Source organism: Scophthalmus maximus, chromosome 4 (assembly GCF_022379125.1).
Source record: "Scophthalmus maximus strain ysfricsl-2021 chromosome 4, ASM2237912v1, whole genome shotgun sequence".
Taxonomy (NCBI): domain Eukaryota; kingdom Metazoa; phylum Chordata; class Actinopteri; order Pleuronectiformes; family Scophthalmidae; genus Scophthalmus; species Scophthalmus maximus.
The window spans coordinates 15,005,569-15,022,211 of record NC_061518.1 but is presented as its reverse complement, the minus strand read 5'-3'; the positions used below and the strand labels follow the sequence as shown (position 1 = coordinate 15,022,211).

The 16,643-nt window shown below is 42.0% G+C and overlaps 1 protein-coding gene across 2 annotated transcripts in view; it reads left to right on the top strand.

The window, feature by feature from the left end:
* Positions 1 to 16,643, top strand: part of hipk3b (homeodomain interacting protein kinase 3b) — a 35,526-nt gene that overhangs the window by 8,735 nt on the left and 10,148 nt on the right. For both annotated transcript variants that reach the window (XM_035627353.2, XM_035627354.2), the window contains exons 2-7: positions 445 to 1,729; positions 10,341 to 10,464; positions 14,491 to 14,610; positions 15,063 to 15,149; positions 15,646 to 15,830; positions 15,924 to 16,083. In XM_035627353.2, coding sequence (XP_035483246.1) covers positions 445 to 1,729; positions 10,341 to 10,464; positions 14,491 to 14,610; positions 15,063 to 15,149; positions 15,646 to 15,830; positions 15,924 to 16,083 — 1,961 coding nt within the window. The remainder of the gene's footprint in view (positions 1 to 444; positions 1,730 to 10,340; positions 10,465 to 14,490; positions 14,611 to 15,062; positions 15,150 to 15,645; positions 15,831 to 15,923; positions 16,084 to 16,643) is intronic.

Below are 16,643 nucleotides of genomic sequence, written 5' to 3'. Positions count from 1 at the left end.
AAGGTCCGGCAAACCTTTGAGCAGTTAGTCATCAGCTGTGTGGAGGTGTTGGTGGGATTTCAGAGGATAGCGTAGAATGGTGAAGGTGTTCTCAGGCTCTCCACTACAACATGCACGCTTGCTCTGATCCATTTGACATATGTTGGGTTGACAGGTGGTTGGATATTAGTGGGGCACTGCTAGCCGTGATGTCATCAAGTAGGAATAATCAAAACAACACAATGGGATTGATGGTGTCAGGTGTTTAAAACTTGTATGTAACAACCAGTTTTGCACAAAATGTCGTCCAACATTGAAGCCAAGTGTAAGTGTGGTTCATAAACTTGTCCACAGTTCTCAGCATAATTTTTGTCAAAAGCACCATTCTTTGTAACATGCTAAAATGGTTTATTTTGTTTGTTGAGGATCCAAACTAATAACCTGTTTTATTTTCTTTATCTGCAGGTATGGCCTCACAAGTCTTGGTCTACCCACCACACATTTATCAAACCCAGACAAGTGCCTTTAGCAGTGTGAAGAAACTCAAAGTTGAGCCGAGCAGCTGTGTGTACCATGAGAGGGCACACCGGCAGACTTATCTGAACAGCAGATCACTTGGCATCGTGTACCCAACAAATCAAGCCCACTCATTTGTGAACCAAGACTTCGCAGTGGGCACGAAAGTGCGTGGACGACGTGAGTACCCGGTGCAGACGGTGGTGGTGCGTGGTGTACAGAGACAACAGCCCAATAAAAGAGGAGGAGGAGCAGGCCGAGCTGCGGCCCAGCAGCCGCAGACCGCAGGGGTTGTCCACTTGCAGGGCAAGGAGCAGCAGCAGACAGACGCAGCAAGTGGGGGCAGCAGTGGAGCTACAGGGGCAGGAGGAGGGGGAAGGGGAGAGGGCTGCTGTGGAGGAGGTGAGGAAGGTGGAGAGGAGGAGGGTGACAGAGAAGAGGACTGTGGAGGTTTGAACTCAGCCGACAGCTCTCAGCGATGTGGGCTGAAACGTAAAAGTGAGGAGCTCGATAACCGAGGGAGCACCATGCAGATTGTGGAAGAACTGTCAATGTTGCCTGCCATGTTGCAAACGACGAATGTGGGGAATGCAGCCGTGACTGCGCCCGCAACAGTGGGGGCTGGAGGGGGTCCCTCCAAACAGGGTGCAGCAGGAGGGACGGGAGGAGGGGATGGCGACTATCAGGTGGTACAGCATGAAGTCCTTTGTTCTATGAAGAATACTTATGAAGTGCTGGATTTCTTGGGACGTGGCACATTCGGCCAGGTTGTAAAGTGTTGGAAAAGGGGCACGGGTGAATTGGTGGCTGTGAAAATCCTGAAGAACCACCCTTCATATGCACGGCAGGGTCAAATTGAAGTCGGCATCCTTGCTCGTCTGAGCGGGGAGAACGCAGAGGAGCACAACCTGGTGCGGGCCTTTGAATGCTTCCAGCACCGCAGTCACACCTGCCTGGTGTTTGAGATGCTTGAGCAGAACCTGTACGATTTCCTGAAGCAGAACAAGTTCAGCCCCCTGTCCCTGAAAGTGATCAGACCTGTGCTGCAGCAGGTGGCTACAGCTCTGAAAAAGCTGAAGAGTATGGGTCTAATTCATGCAGACCTCAAGCCAGAGAACATAATGCTGGTGGACCCAGTGAGGCAACCCTACAAAGTGAAGGTGATCGACTTTGGCTCCGCCAGTCACGTGTCCAAAGCAGTGTGCTCCACTTACCTCCAGTCTCGGTACTATAGGTGAGTAAAAAACGTTTTCAACAAGACAGGTTTGTGTTCACTACATATAAAACTAATTTTGGTCTTTCTTTGTGTCTAGACCACCATGGTCAAGTAAAAAAATGTCCTTCCTCTGGCAAAACAAGGAAATGTCTCCCATACTGCACAACATCCTGCCTAATTAAGACCCACATACCACAAACTCTGAGAAAAAATCTAACCCTGCAGGGTTTACTAGCAAAGTACACAGTCACTTTTGCTGCCTATGGAAGAAAATAGTCTTTTGTGAGATTTAAAAAGAATTATAAAAAATGATTAAAGGATTTTTTGGACGTTTTTGATTTGCATTCAGGACAAAGCTACTTTGGCCTTAGGAGTAGATACAAATATAGAAACTATGAGAGAGAAAAAAAAGACAAATGCAAGACTGACTCTGCTAGATAGTGTGGGCAGTTTGATTAAGTCAAGAAAGCTTGGGAGAGAAATTACAGAATGGCCAAGTGTACTATGACAGGCTCTGGGGTATGACATGGTTATAGATACATCAACACATGTTCATATGAGGAGGATGCCTTTGTTTCTGCTGGTGTTGGATGTGCAGAAGGAATACTGGCAGGAGAGATTACCCTTGGTATTATGTCAGTGCTCTCGTTTGTACAACCAAACAGGCCTCAGATGGTAGAGAGAGTTGAGTAAGAGGTAGGAGTCATCCAGTTCCAGTTTGGTTTGTACCTAAACTTACTTTGCATCGAGATTTTGATATGATATGAATATAGTATGTAAGCCATTTTTCTTTGTCTCCTTAAATGACAATAATATACAGGAGATTTTATTTGCTGGTGTACCAGAACGAATCACCAGAAATATTTTAGTAATTTCTGTACGGCCTGGTACATAGTTGGTACGAGTTGTACTCTAATGATAAGAATCAGTTAATTGATTGTCTGGTATATATATGTGCATTTTTGTCTTCCTGAAGCTTGGGAGAATGCAGCAGGATTTATTCAGGTCAGCGCGATCCATTTCAGTGAAAATCATTTACATGGAATTTGAATATTTACCACTGTCTGCATGTTGAGCCGGTGAAGCAGTTTGGTCCACAGGGAATGAAGAAAAGCCTGATGAAAATTAATTAAAATATGATTTGATGTCAGTCTGTATTTGGATTTACTGCTGTTGTTTTTCCACTAAAGTGAGAAACAACCCTTTCGTTGACCCATAACTTGGTCATAGTTAAATGAAAGCAGTGGAAACATACTTGTCGACCACACTTAATTATTGTATTCTTTATTCATCCCACACATTCGTCTAGCTTCTTTTTGTGTGATTATAGTTGTATGGTTGTAAATGCACTTTGTTTCAGGAAGTTGCTAAAAATAGAGCTGTCGTACTTTGTTCTACTTTTGTGGGGGAGGAAGTTAGCAGTGCAGCTGCTTCAGGTCTTTGTCAGCACTGTCAACCATGAGCTTTGGTGAACAGGAGTTTCTTACAAGTCTAGGATGGTTTTGTATGTTAAAAAAAATAATGCATCAGTAAAACTCTTTTAGTGAGAGCACAGGATAATAAAGCATAATGAGACCTGTCTTGGTATAAATCACTCGCACTACTATCAATTTGATGTGTACCAATGAAAATAGATTTTCAGTTAAGGTTTCACCTCCCATTACTTGCACTCATGCTAACTAGGTTTGTAGTTAAGTACTGGAATCAAGTAGCATATATAGAACTCACCTGGTAGATCTAGTGTTTCGCTGGCTTTTCTCAAAGCCCTGTACCTTTTTGATTTGTCTCTTCTAAGGACAGAAGTTGTATTGTACAACCATGTGTGCCCACAGACGCCAAGAATACGTTTGTCCTCCATTTCTGATTGTCTGTGACATCAGGAGCATCTTCATAGAAAAAAACTGTGCGACACAGTGTCGGTTAAATTTTTTTCAACTTGCACAAATGCAAATCAGCAGATATTTGCGTCTTTGCATTGACTTTGTATGTAATCGTGCTGTCGGAAAATTTCTTCTCACAGACTCAGTCGTAGACTGTAACACGGAAGTGAAGTAAATATCTTGATTTATTTTTGTTGTGATTCTTCTGTCAGGACAAAGATTTGATAAGAAAAACTAGGATTTAACTTTTTGTTGAAATGTTGTCCTAATGTAGTTTGTACCCCCTCACAAACAGGCGAATGCAGAGCATACGGTGAAGGAACAGCGTTGCTGTGGCTGAAAGTGAAGGGATGCTTAAAATAGCTCTTGGGACACTTGCCAGTGGGCTTTGACTTCTATAGATGGTGAAGCACATAGACAGCTAGAATGAAATAGGGACAGCTTGAAATACTAGAGAGCTCACACTTGTTCAAGGTGAACTAGCTCGAACGTCAGCCGTTTTGATTTTCACATGTGCACTTGGTTATGTTTGTTGGCCGGTAATCTTCAGTGGCAGGCCACTCAAATTCATACACTTGGCCAGTGGCCACCCTTAATCTTCCACCAATATTTGCACAGTCAGCGAAGCTTGAACTCTCTCAGCTCAATAAGAGCTCCAACTTGAAAGTGAAACCTTAATTTTTAATTTATTAAACTTCTGGTTTAGTATTTTATCATTTTGCAAATGTTAAAGTGTCAGTTTTCATATCGGTGCACGTCAACTCTTCTCATCCTATTATTGATTACTGACGCACCAGCAGGAAGAAATGTCATTCTCTGCCAGGATTAATCCTTAAAATCATGCATGTGTGGATCAAAGAGCGCTGCACACGGCTCTACATTGAAGCAACGGCACAAACACAAAGTTGGACATCTTTAATGTTCAAGAAAAGTGTTGAAAAAAATCCAGATTGTTATGAAACTGTGGCGGGACAAATTAGACTATGGCAGACTGCCCTGGTCTTTGTAATTAAAGGGGAAACACTGCCATATGAGTTATTTGTGTTCCTGTCCAACAATTCAGCTCGGACAGAATTTTAATGTCTACTCCAGATTGTCCAAGTGGACCAGTATAGCATATTCAACTGTGTTTGCCTTCTCCTGTCCACAAATGTAATATATGGACTAAGACTACGGGATTAACTTTCCCCTGAAAAGTAGGGCTGGCATTTTTACAGAACGAGCAAGTAATCCACCAGCAAGCGTTTGTGTCATTTTCTGTGTGTACTATGGGAACTTGTGGGCACACGAGCACCTCCCCTGTTATGAACTTCTCTGGGTTAATGGGTAATGCAATCTGTTAGCAAGCACCTAAATTATGCATACAGGTGTTTTAAAATTGTACAGTTTTTGCATCATGTATTTTATTAACAAGACCTGAATATTTGGTGTTCAGTCATTTGGTCTGCATTGATTTTATGTCTGAAGGTCTTGAACAGTTTTTATACTTCATGTTATATATGAAACAGAATCAGCTCCCTTAAATTTTACAACAATATCTCAAACGTGTGCTCACATGTGAAAGGCTCACTTGGCTCCAGTCCAACTGATTTGGTATCAGTTGGTGTCATGCACATCACGAGAACTCTCTCTGCACAGCTTCATATTTTCAGCAACAAATTGTTTCGCTGGTGTCCTGCAGATGGTCAAATTGTTTTCATACAATATTGTGTCTTTACTGGTATGAATAACAAAAGCTGCTGCATTTATCAGAGCAGTTAAGGAATCTCTTCATGATAGAGCTTGTTGACTACTTTCCTGCAAAGCTGCAAATTACATTATATCAAATGGGTTTCACTCAGCGAGTACTTGACTGCTGGCTTTTTTGTTTATTATCATAAATGTGGTATAATTGTTCACAGTTGGCAGCTGCAGTTCAGTGACCTAGTGTGCTGTGATGTGCCTGCTACACGATAAATGAAGCCTATCTCACTTGCCTGTCTCAGTTGGTACCTGAACAAGCAGTTCAAGCACAGTGGAGAAAATGAAAAGTGTAGAAAATGCTTCAAATCAAAGATCAGCTCTGTGTTCCAGAAAGTGTTTGAGTCATTGTAGTTTATTTTTGACATATTCATGTCTTTGGATTTTACCTGAACTGGGAAAAAAAGGTTTTCTTTTAAATTCTGGCTCTGTGTCAACACGTGTGAGTGTTTGACATTTGTGAAACGTGTCTAAAGCCTTGTATGGTTAATCTGAGGTGTAGGCCGATCAGAGTGCAAGTGCTGCCTATGCAACACCGCCTTTGTGTTCCACTGAATAATGCAGAATGCTCTGCGAGTGTGAGGAATTACATTTCCTGGAACAGACGTGCAGAAAGGCTCCAGTTCTCTACCACAGTGTCAGTGTGTTGTCAGTTTGTCTCTCTGACTGAGCTTACAACAACTGCAGTAGAGCCCAACTGGGTTTATTCACCAGGAAAAGCTTACTTTGTACTTCTGCGTCGGGTTGAGGCAGAGCCCACACCGTAGCTTACGCAAATGACCTACGCTATTGTGAGCATTGATATTTGCGTGCTGGTGTCTGTGTTGCTCTGCAATAACACAAAATGCGACAATGACGACTGATACTGAGTAAACCATGTTGTTTGCAAAGTTTGAGTTTCAAGTTTGTACGTTGTACAAGAGTTTTGTGTGCTTGTCTGGACAAGACATTATATCAAGCAGACCAATTAAAGTTGTCACTATTTGCATTCCCCTGACGTGCAGTTGCATTTCTAGGGAGGTGCAAATCATGCTATGGCATAGGGTACACAGGGCGTCGATTAACCGCAGAAGTATGAATTGGCCTTAAATCTACAATGTCAATGAATAAATGTGCATTGCTATTGTCATCGTCATTGCATGACAATGGCAATTGATAAAGTGTAGCCACTCTCTATTTACTGTTCTTTATGTGAGCTGGTTTGATGTCACAACACACGTGGTTCCTCCCTGTAAAGACAAAAGGGAGGTTCAGAGGATTATTTCTGTGTGATAATGGCCATGGAATAAGAAATGGAGAGAGATAATTTCTTTGCTCTACCACTGCCCGTCCCGCAAGTAATAGAATTTATGCACTGCATTTATTTTTCAGGTGAGATAAAAATAAGATGAAAGTGGTTAAAAAAAACACTGGAGACCTGCAGAACAAAGGAACACTGACATTTGTTATCTTATCCACAGGCAGAGAAGAATATTAATATGAACTGAGTACAATATGGAGATGTGTGGGGTATATTTATCCAAGCCTTATCTTACAATAGCCATTACACTAGCCTAGCAATGCCCTGATATTAAATGTCACGAAAGAGGTCATAATTTATCTTAAAATTTTTGAGGAGTTTCCCTGAACCTCAACCAGCAGACTTGGATTCTGGCCATTCGTCGTCTTTAAATCGGCTCCGCTAATTGACTTGTGCCTCGGCCTCTTAAGGTGTGAGAGGCAAAAACAAGCGGGAAGGAGAGAAGCGATGGAAAGAAGAAGGGAGGCAACAGTTTCGGTCAAAGCAACAAACTGTTGAACTTGTTGACCAGGGACAGGCTTTCATTGGTCAGAGCCAATCCACAAAGGAGCAGTAAAATGTAGTGGAAGTTTCAGGCCGTAAGGAGGAAAAAAAGGCAACCAAATCTTATCACCGCTTCTGCACATTTGGGTTTTATTTTAAGATTGTTGCTGAAAGTCATCCGTGCAGTTTTAGCGAGTTATACTTGGCACAATGGTGTATCCGTGCTGGATCTGCTGTTACTGCTGTGCTCAGCGTTCTGCATCAGCCAGTGCGGAGTCTGTTATTCCCAGTCAGACCTTGCTCTGTAGTGCACTCATCAAAATGTTAAACCATCTGGGCCTAAATATATAATCTTGTAAGTTATTTTTTACAGCTCCTGCTTATTTATTTAACTATTTTCAACTTAATGAATATCTTTTAAATTCTATGGTATGCAGTAATAGAAAAGTTGAACCTCTAGACGTGAGCAGCAAACTGAATGTTTTGAAGAAAAAAAAAGTGTCTGACAATGCTGCTAGCAGGCAAAGAAAGCTCTTTGAAGAAGTGTCATTTTCCCCCCTCTGCTGCCTCAGAGCGTGTTTTTCAACAATAACAGACAAGGCTCTATAGAAACATTTGAACACTGTGATATTGTAGACAACTCATGTCTCATAACCGTTCATTTCGTTCATCGCCTCGTATAGAACATAGTAGTATCAGTCACTCACCAGACCTGATGTGCAGCTTGTTCAGCTTTCATATCGCAGCACAGTAAAGAATTAGAAGCAGACTGATGCATTTAATGGACGGTAAACATATTGATGTTACATCTCAATTGATGTTGATACCACTTAGACGTCATACATTTTCTGAGAGAAGTCCATAGCAAACCTGATGCTTCGCATGCCAAGCAAACATCCACCATGTTCATAAATTAATCTATCTCATCAGAAATGCAGTATAATATATTTTTTTCTATCTTCAATCAAGCAGTCATATACAGTATGTACCGATTGCCATTACTTTTGATGTACCTATCTGTTTCTGCTGGAGGTCCTGCACGTGTCATTGTGAACAGTCATTCCCCTAGCATTCAGTGGCCCCCTCAGCTTATACGTCATTTCCTCGGGATGGAAAATAGATTTGGTTTCACAGGAGGGCGGTGAGGCTTAAGTTGCGTTGATTAGGACAGAGCTGTGCAACTATGGCAACCACACAACCCCCTCACCCCTCAAACCAAAGGAGAGAGACCTGCTGTCTTCTGTTTGCTTTCTGCATTTCAGTGTGTGATTGTACATGTTGCACTGCTACTGTGCATTTAGCAGGGAAAGGTAAGGACAAAAGCATCTAAAGAAAAGAACATAACATGCCTCTTATGTGCCCTGAAGCACTTTGCATAGCAGCGCCAACCATATGATGCCTTATAGTGCTGCTCATAGTACTAACCAGTCTTACAGTGTGTGTATATATATACATACATACAGACGTGTTGATGTGTGGCTTCACTCTCTCTCCTCACTTCTCAAGGGAAACCTGTGCCTTATAAATAGGACATGTCTGTGAGGCTGAAATGGTTAGCATAACTGCCTGGCTGGTTCTCTGCCGCTATGTTGCCTTCTGCTCCAGCTGTTGGGTGCATTTGTTTTGACCATGTGATAAAATGGTCTAAAACTTATTTTAGCAGGTCTCAGCCTCGCTGTTGCTATCCATATGTAGCTTCGGCGCCTTATGGCTCCAAAGACGTCATGGAGGAGTTGTCCGATGGATCCCTTTACATACATCAAGCGTGAAGGGGCAGGGTTGCCTCAGTTAGTATGTAACCTAAATAGTTTTGTTGAGGGAGGATATATCTTGTATGCTGAATAGAAGTGAAGAGTATCTCCAAAGTTCAAGACTCTCTAATGTAATTTTATGGCGGATATCTTGTGACCAGTGCAGTGATCTATGTAGGCAATGAGGATATGACTACTATTGAAATAATGATCACAGCATGACCTCAATATATTTATAGTAATGGAATTTTATAACTATAGACTATAGACGTGAAATGTGACATTGGATACCATTTTTACCCTTCCAGATACCCATTCCAATGCATTAACCCCCCCCCCCCCCCCCCACAATAGATAACATATTTTAACAGCTGTATGCTAATAAAACTGTATGGAAGTGATGATTGCTATCATTGTTTTTCAAAGGGTTCAAGCTAAATCAGGCCACGCAACAGATACTTTCTGTGAATGGATGCCATAGAACTTATTTTATTATGCAGTTTGACACAAATAAATCAATCTAGGAATAAACAATAATTACTTCATTTAAATAGCTGTTAAAGTGCAGCCGCAGCTTTTAAAAATAATAATACCTTTAGTCTGTATCTTTCACAGTAACTGTATAAAACAACAATTCGCTGTTAAAAGTGTTATTGCTTTTCACGCTGATCTGATTGCTTATGGAGAAAAATGTCTCAAGAGTGACAGTGTTCTCACCCCACCCAAACCAACTTCTGGATACTTCATGCGGTCAGTGCACTGTCGACATTTATAGGCTGTTGTGTCCTTAACACGGAGTTCTTGACAGTCATGTCAGGCTAACATGTCTTACCTTTATTAGAGCTGACAAGCTTGCGTCACCACTAGCCATCCCTTTGACATGGTATTACAGTGCTATTATAGAGTCGCTCAAAGTAACACTGAGCCAGCACGTAGGTGGAGAAATGGTGACTGTGCTTCTTGTTCCTCACTGGCCTAGAGCAGATACAACAGCCCGTCAAAGCTCTGATCCCGGCCTGGCTGACCTGCTAACCCACTGGATCAGCCTGCTGATGCTTGGCGGCTCTAGCACATGCAAAACACTGGCTTACAAGTCACTTGGCAATGTGACACATTGCACAATCCCATCAGATTGGTCATCATCAGGAATCTTATGACATATACTAATAATGGACATTTCTTTGCTCCAGACATCAGCAAACAAAGCCAAAAAAACTGTTCATCCATCAGTAGTGAAATTGTTGTTGATGCAATAATTGTGTGTCCAGCTATTGATGACATATGTTTGTGTAACTCTTGCTTTTGAATGTAAAAAATTTGAAATCTGCAACCCACAAAGTTGGTTTTCTTTTAAATGTTTACCTGTTGGTTGCTAAAGATTGCAAAGTTTTTTATCATGTAACAAATCACTTAATATTTTCATCTTTGTTCTGAGAAATTCTTAGTGTTTTAATCTGTTTTTGTCTGTTCCACAGGGCTCCAGAGATTATTTTGGGATTGCCGTTTTGTGAAGCCATAGACACATGGTCCCTTGGCTGTGTGATAGCTGAACTTTTTCTGGGCTGGCCCCTTTACCCTGGGGCCCTGGAGTATGACCAGGTAAATGACAATCTTCTCACCACTCACTCTTTAGCTGCTCTTGGCTCATCGTTGATGGAGTTCCTGCTTCTCCACCCCCCTTGTGTGCAGTCTATCCTGTGAAGTCTTAATTGAACTCATCCCAGTGTCTCCTAGTTCTTCTTTCACCTTCCATGAATCAGTCTACCCTCTATGCACCATCTCTACATGAAAACAGATTTATTTTTTCTGGCGCTCCATTTTACAGTGGGCCTTCTCTCTATTTAGAAATTTTACCTGCTCTACCGCCTCTTCTCTTATAAGTCATCCCCCTACCATTTCCCTCCCACCTATGCTTACATTGTCCAGGTGGCTGCCAAGGCAGTGTTACACCCTCTGTTTCCACCCAGTCAGTTAATCCTCAGGTCACTTCTGTCCCTCTTTTCTTCTATATTTTTCTCCTTTTTTCCATTACACCGTATTCTTTCCAATCACAGCAACCCACAGAGGAGAGGGTTCAGGTTGTGTTTGTTTTTGAGTTTGCATTTCAATCCAGCTTTCTATTACTGGCTTGCTTTCAGGTTACTGACTCACACACGGCTCCTGCTGTTCCACTGTTCGAGCAGGATTTGTCATTCATGTCTACTTCAGTTTCTACCTACCAAAAGGAGTGTCGCAAAAAGTCAGTTGGAAAGAGAAGCAGACAAAGGATTAAGAAGGCAGGAGGGACATTCACCAGCAGAGTTTAGTCCAGATGGCTTGAAGCTCAGACAAGAATGCAACATCATCAGTGTGTACAGTTGGAAAAAATTGTTATTGTATATTAACCTGTGTAAGATCATGGCCTAACGCGTTCTTAAGGGTAGTGACAGGTTTTCCGCACGGGGATAGCATGGATAAAGGGAGAGGAAACTTTTGAGGTTAAGGGAAAAAAAGAAAACTCTGCGTAATTAAATGCAGATTGTTTGAATGAATAAGAGACATGGATCCCAAATTATTTACAGTGACAAATAAGTGCTGTATTTACCGGTTCCTTGGTGACATACTGTCCCTACACAGAGGGTTGTATCACCCGTCGTCTGTGCCAGTGAGCAGAAAGGCACGTTCTGGTGACTGATGGTATGTCTATGAAGAGCTGCTGGGTGCCTTTCCCTCCCAGTGGAGCCCGCACAGTGTCTCCCCAGGACTAGACTGATCTGGGCTTATGTTGAGTGGCTTTTCCCTGCCCCAGAGCCCTATCTGCTCAAAGCCTGCCAAAGGAGCCTCAGTCTGATCCTGCTCTGTCCTATGCAGTACACTACATTACAGCACTCAGCCCCACTGCACTCATACCAAAGTATTTTTATGGTCTGGGGGAATCATTTTTCATTCTCACCAGGACCGTCACAGGAGAGATAACTCAACACCTCCGAAAGAGATTTGACTTGTGTGCTGCAGCACCAGTCTTAATATGATAAATCTGTTTTTGCAGGAGCCAGTCAGCATGTCGCAAAGCGGCTTTAAAGAGATCTGGGGGGAGCCTCCTCAATTTAGTAAGGGACTGCTTGGACCGTATGGGATGACGAGGGGGGATGGGATAAAGTTTGCATAGACAGGCAGTCTGGAAAATCAATGAAATAAAAAACGATGAGTGTTGAGACTAATGCATTCTCTGGAATATAAGTGTATTTATCAGATAACAATCACAGCCTACTGTATGTAAACAGGTGACTGAATTTAAATCCAAATACAGTGTAAACACTGGCAGTGGGTGGTGGCAGAGTTTGTGAATCATTCATGGAGAAAAATCAAGAGTGAAAAAGCTTGAAAGTTTTAATCTTGTTGGATCTTGCACATATCGTGGTACTGTCTGTTATTGTCTGTTGATTAAAATACCTGCAGTGAAATTTCAAGCTCTCTATGTTCCCTGGGATGACTGAACCAGGAGCACATCCTGGGGGGTATCCCTGTTGTGGCCCCCATGGCTTGACAAATTGACTAAATCTCGATGATTTTTGAGAGGCGTTCTTATGTGACTGAACTCTGGGAAACACTGTTTCTTTGTCAAGCTTGTTCACTCAAACAAAGGTTGTCCATTTGGTCAGTGAATAGGAAAACCAGCCAGTGCAGCAGTGTAGCCCTCATGAAAAAACACCACTGTCATTTTGGTTCCTGGTGGTTTCTGGCGACTTTCTTCTCATAATGAAGGAAAGTACTTTGCCTACATAGTCAAAGTTCTTTCAAATAAGTCATCATCATCAGTCATTCAGAAGAACAGATTAGCATTAAGAACACAAAGTCATACTTGTCTGCCCATCTACCCTCACCCACAGTTCTGTTGGGTACAAAACTTCAACAAGGAAGCATGTACACTTAATCATATCTAAAATAAATGGCCAATTTAACTATGTCAGTAAACAGCTAGGCAGCTAGCTGCTGGTGTGAGGTGTCATCCGGGGGCCACAGGGTAATCTGGTGGAGCTGACTGAGCTCCTGCCACCCCCCTCCCGTCCCCTTTTCTTCTTCTTATCTTTCTGCATGGGGTCTTGTTCCATCGCGCACAGCATATTGTATTTATAACTCTGCTCAGCTCTTGCTCTGCCCTCGCCTTACCTCATCCCCCAGTAACTTCATCTTTTACTTCACTTGCACAGCAGGAGGTTGCCCACCTCTTTGATATGACAATCTTAGAATTCAGCCAACATCGTTATGAGCCGCTACAATTAGCCCGGGAGCGATAGTCATGGGAATGTCTTTACTCCCCATATTTTATTTTTACGCCCTCTTTACACTATATGCCTCTTGTTTTTTCAGCACTGCCATGAAATAAAGACTGCCCTTGCTTCCTGTCTGCTCTGAAGCAGGCCCAGACCCGCTAGATGGTTGTTTTGGGAAGTGATCTTACTGGTTTCCCAGATTTCTGCAGCGACACGCCTTCTAGGAACAATAAGGGTTCTCCCATCACAAGACTTTTCCCACTCACACACTGATCTTTTATTTTTGTTTGCCTGTTGCTGTTTATATGACGTTGCTGAATTACTGTACAACTATATAATGGACATGAAGAATGCACTTTCAGGGTAAAGTTTGGAAGTGACACTCTTAGTAATGCTTTTCTCTATTTTATGAATAGTATTGAATTGCATGTAAGACAGAATATGAGAGAGTCTTTGGTTGCATAGGGATAATGTGTAAAGGAAAGAGAAGAATTTGATATAGATAAATAATATTTGAAATGATAAATAAGTCGCAATTATCAGTATCATGGTGGACACTTCATATAAATGAAGGGTAGAGGGGATACTTGTCTGCCTGCTTTACATCTATATTTGTGAATTTAAAACAGACTGGGGAGAGATGGAGTAGAGTATAATACTGATAATCTGTTATCTACTACATTTGAATATGAGAAGTTACTGTTCTGCCAGTGAGCAGCTCTCTTCTCTCTCTTCGCCTCGTAGCAGTGCTGAATCTCTAATGGTTGTTGTCTTTTACACTTTGGTGTGATTGACGTCAGCGAGGCTTCTCACTGGTCTCCTCTCATGAACCTGTGTGTGACATTCTTGCCCCACAGCGGCTGACTGACAAGCATCATTACCAAGCAAAGCACTTGGCATTGAGGCCATACGATTATTGTTATCAGAGGTTTCATGAAGAGACCCTGACGCCCTCTCAGAGAACATAAACACAGGCTACACTCAGCTCAAGGTCTTGGGTCCAGCCGTTTGTCAGGAATGTGACATCTTTTAGGTCTCTTGGACAGTTCCCACTATGTGCACATTCAAGCACATTCGCACTGAGTAACTTGAGCTCTGAGGGACCGGATGGAGTGACGTCCCTGTAAATTCATCATCAGTGCACAAAATAAAGTGCTGCTTTCATGGAGAAATTACCAGTAACAGTGGGGGGAAGAAAGTAGCATTTTGAAATAAAAAAAAAGTGTTGATCATTTAGTATAAAGTGGTGATACAGATCTTTTTTATTACTCCTTAAACCAGAGAGATTTGCCTATTTCTATTGTCACAAGATGTATTTCTTCTCTTGCTCATGTTCTCTTTTATTCCTCCCTTCTCTCCTTGTGTCAAACAGATTCGCTACATCTCTCAGACACAAGGTTTGCCAGGAGAGCATTTATTGAATGTGGGAACAAAGACGGCGCGGTTCTTTTGCAGAGAGTCTGAGTCACCTTATGCAGCATGGAGACTAAAGGTGAGCAGTATTTACACACCTGAAAAAAATCTAAACCACACCAAATTCAACATCGCACTCTCTTGGGCCCTTAATGATACACATACCAAGTGTGAAGCTGAAAAGATGGAATGGTTCTTGAGATATGCGACGGACAGACGGACAGACTTTGCTTTATTGTAAGATGTATGAGGGCTCTGCTGGTGGGAGTGGGTTGCTTCATGTTCTAATGGGACCGTCAAATTATGAGTGAAGTCCAGTTGAAGGAACACGCTTGCATGTATGTGATTGGCTAACGCAACGCCTTGTCTGAGGACATCATGTCCTTTTCTCATTAGTGTTTACAAGCTGAGGCCTCTGACGTGAACCATTTTATAAGAACAAACTGTTATACTCACAGCATTACTGCTCATGGCAACCACCTAACTGAATTAAAATCTTGTGCCCTCACTAAATTGTTAATTTTTCTGCAGTCCACAGATGAGCACGAGACGGAGACGGGAATGAAGTCAAAGGAAGCAAGAAAGTACATCTTCAGCTGTTTGGATGACATAGCGCACGTACGTTTTGCTGCTCGGACCACCATGTACTGTACATGAGTTCAGAGGAAGTTCAACATGACATGTTTAGAGAATGCAGGTCTTTACCAGAGGAAGTATGTACGAACAAAAGAGAGCAAACTCTTCTAATTACTAGGAAAGAAAAGAATGTCTGTAAGCACAACTTATCGTCAGTAATATGCTAAACTTAAATTTAAAAAATGAATGTTCAGGTTTCACATTCTCTGTAGAAACAGACCACAGGTGGAAATTCCCCAGGCAGCTGTCAATGCTTATTCTGCTCTGTACTTTTGAAGTTAGAGTTTCTTGTGAATTCAATATTCATGATGAGCAATGGTTAATCATTCTTAGGAAATTGGTATCATAATAATCCTTTCATAACCTGCATACTCTATTGTAACATGTCTCCTTTGACAATATTTTTTATATCTTGTCTATTAGCTGTTACTCTGTCTAATCTTTGCAGGGTTTTAACAGAAACACGTTTGTCTTCCAGGTGAACTTGGTGATGAATCTGGAAGGTAGTGACTTGCTAGCAGAGAAAGCAGACCGCCGGGAGTTTGTGGGCCTGCTGAAGAAGATGCTGTTGATTGATGCTGAGGAGAGGATCGCCCCCACCGAAGCTCTCAGCCACCCCTTTGTGACAATGCAACACCTGCTCGATTTTCCCCACAGCAACCAGTGAGTCCGCTTTGCCTCAGATATTGAGACACATTGTCATTCTGACCTTCCTACATACAGCTTGAACTCTCCATGTGTCTCTTCTGCCCACAGTGTTAAGTCGTGTTTCCACATCATGGATGTTTGCTGGACTCGTCCCAGTGCATATGAGGCGGCCAACAGAAGTAAAGGTCCTTTTGTCAGACCTGTGAACACAACTGCTGCCGCCTCAGTCAACCATCCCTTCAGCAAGATGAGCGGCGTCCACGCTCAAGTAAGTCATTCAGGATGTGTTCGCATCATCATTTGCCATTTCCGTCAATGTGCAGTTGGAGTTCTATTACATTTACTTAACAGTATTCCTTAGATCAGGGATTTAAACAATTTAGAAAAAAAGGAATCAATCAATTAACAAAAAAATATGTTGTAGATAAATTATGTTGTTCACACACATATATATATATATATATATATATATATATATATATATATATATATATATATATATATACACACACACACACACACATACACACATACATACATACATAATTTTTTTCCATTTTGATGGAGATATCCCAGATCTGAGTAGGTTTGGTTCTGTGAAGACTGGTCATGTAGACAATTTCCTCACCTTTATTGCTTTAGTGTATGCTGTCGTGCCTGTCTTATTGCGTCTTAGCACTGCTGTCATGGCAACAAAATCACGTCATGTTTCTGAGGTCATGGCAACGGTGCTTATATCAGTGTTGTTGCTGAGGAGAAAGACGGCGATGACCCTTATTTCTGGATTAGATCTATTCAAGACGTCCATTCAAAAACCATTTTACTGAG